General features: G+C 56.1%; 1 protein-coding gene across 1 annotated transcript in view; it reads left to right on the plus strand.

Moving 5' to 3' along the window:
- Positions 1-809: 809 nt before the first annotated feature.
- Positions 810-1682, plus strand: part of NPLOC4 (nuclear protein localization 4 homolog (S. cerevisiae)) — a gene marked incomplete at both ends in the record, with an annotated part of 23343 nt that continues 22470 nt past the window's right edge. The window contains one exon of the mRNA XM_009070915.1: positions 810-890. Within this exon, the coding sequence (XP_009069163.1) occupies positions 810-890 (81 nt within the window). The remainder of the gene's footprint in view (positions 891-1682) is intronic.

The raw sequence follows: 1682 nt of genomic DNA on the forward strand, positions 1-1682 counted from the left end.
GGCAGGGGCAGCTCTTGTGTCCCACTCCATGACCCTTCGGTGTGCCCCTGTGACCTCCCTTTCCTGTCTGTGTCCTTCCCATATTCCTTCGTGTCTGTGTCCCTCTATGTTCTTCCTTCTCTGTGTCCCCCCTGTGACCCTCTTGTGTCCTCCCGTGTCCTCTTCTGTCTCTGTCTCCACTCTATGTCCCTCCCATGTCCTCTCGTCTCTGTGTCTCTCTGTGTTCTCCTCTCTCTGTGTCCCTGCATGCCCTTTCGTGTCCCACTCTGTGTCCCTTCCATGTCCCCTCTGTGTTCTGCTGTCCCCTTGTCACACATGAGCAGCTCAACATCCCCTTCAGACCTCCTCAAGTGTCCCTGCTCCCCCTCAACCCCACCAGGACACCGGTGTGTACATTTCCCACTCCCTTGCCTGTCCCCGAGGAATTCCCTCAGCCTTTCCCCCCACATCTCCCAGTTTTGCCCATCCCTGCCCTCAGGTTTCCCAGGAGCAGCTCCATGGCTCTTCCCTATCCACAGCCAGTGCAGAGACCAGTGACACCATCTGGTGTGGGTAATTCCCCCATGAAAACTCTGATCCACCTTCCTGAGAGCAATTCCAGTTCTGAGGGCTTTGCCCAGGAGTGTTTTCTTTGCTGCCAGCTCCAGCCTGGAGCGTTGGGTTGATTCTCCCTCACAAACACCACTCAGGGCTGCTCCATGGGTGTTCCCAGGTGCTGGGGAAGGTGGGAAGAGCAGGGAGGAGCGTTGGGATGTGGAGCTGACGTCTCAGGTGGGCTCTGCCCTCCCTGACCCTGTCCCTGTCCCCAGATCATCCGAGTGCAGTCGCCGGAGGGAGTCAAACGCATCACGGCCACGAAGAGGGAGACGGTGGCAACGTTCCTCAAAAAGGTACCCCAGGAGCTCCTGTGCCTTCCCACGGGATGGGGCACTGCTGCCACAGCTCTGTCCCTGGGGGATGTGTGTTTATTCTCACTGGCAGCACCAAGGAGCAGCATTCCCTGTGGAAAACAGCATTTTGTTGGGGTAACTTGTGCTGTTCCAGAGGGAAATTAACAACTTTTAAGCAAAAAACTCCCTCAGCTTCTCCCTTGGGGTTTCCTGGTGGAGCTTTCCTGGGAAGGACACTGTTTGGGTAGTCCCAAAGAGGTGGGAGCTGGAAGGAGAGAGTGAGGGTGGCACAGGGGAGCTGTGGGATGGTCAAACCTAGGGCTCTTCAGGCAGAATCCAGGTCTGACTCAGCTGCTGGATTTGGGCTTTGAATATCCCTTGGATGTAGTGTGTGTGCTGCTGCTTTTCCAGGATGGATTTGGAGAGAGCAAGGCAGGGATTGAGTGAGGACCTGAGAGCTCCCAGGAAGGATTTCCACCCTGGGATGTGTTACTGTCAGGGTTTGCTTGGCTGGAGCTGCTCCGTGGGGGGAAGCAGCTGCTCAGTGTTCAGTTTGCTTTGTAGGATGAGCGGTTCTCCCTTTCATTCCCTCCCAGAGCACCTCTGGAACCTTTGGATTAGGGTTTCTTTGCTCCATGACGTTGTGCCCCTGTGCCTGAAGGGTCAGGCAGGTTCCCTGTCCCTGGGAGGGGGAAGAGAAAGAGGAGCTGCCTCAAACCTTCTCTTTGTGAGTCACTTGCTTTGTTTGAAGCTCAGGCCCAGACCCAGCAGCATTCCCAGACACCATTCCTG

Source organism: Acanthisitta chloris, unplaced genomic scaffold (assembly GCF_000695815.1).
Source record: "Acanthisitta chloris isolate BGI_N310 unplaced genomic scaffold, ASM69581v1 scaffold10343, whole genome shotgun sequence".
In the NCBI taxonomy this organism is placed as follows: domain Eukaryota; kingdom Metazoa; phylum Chordata; class Aves; order Passeriformes; family Acanthisittidae; genus Acanthisitta; species Acanthisitta chloris.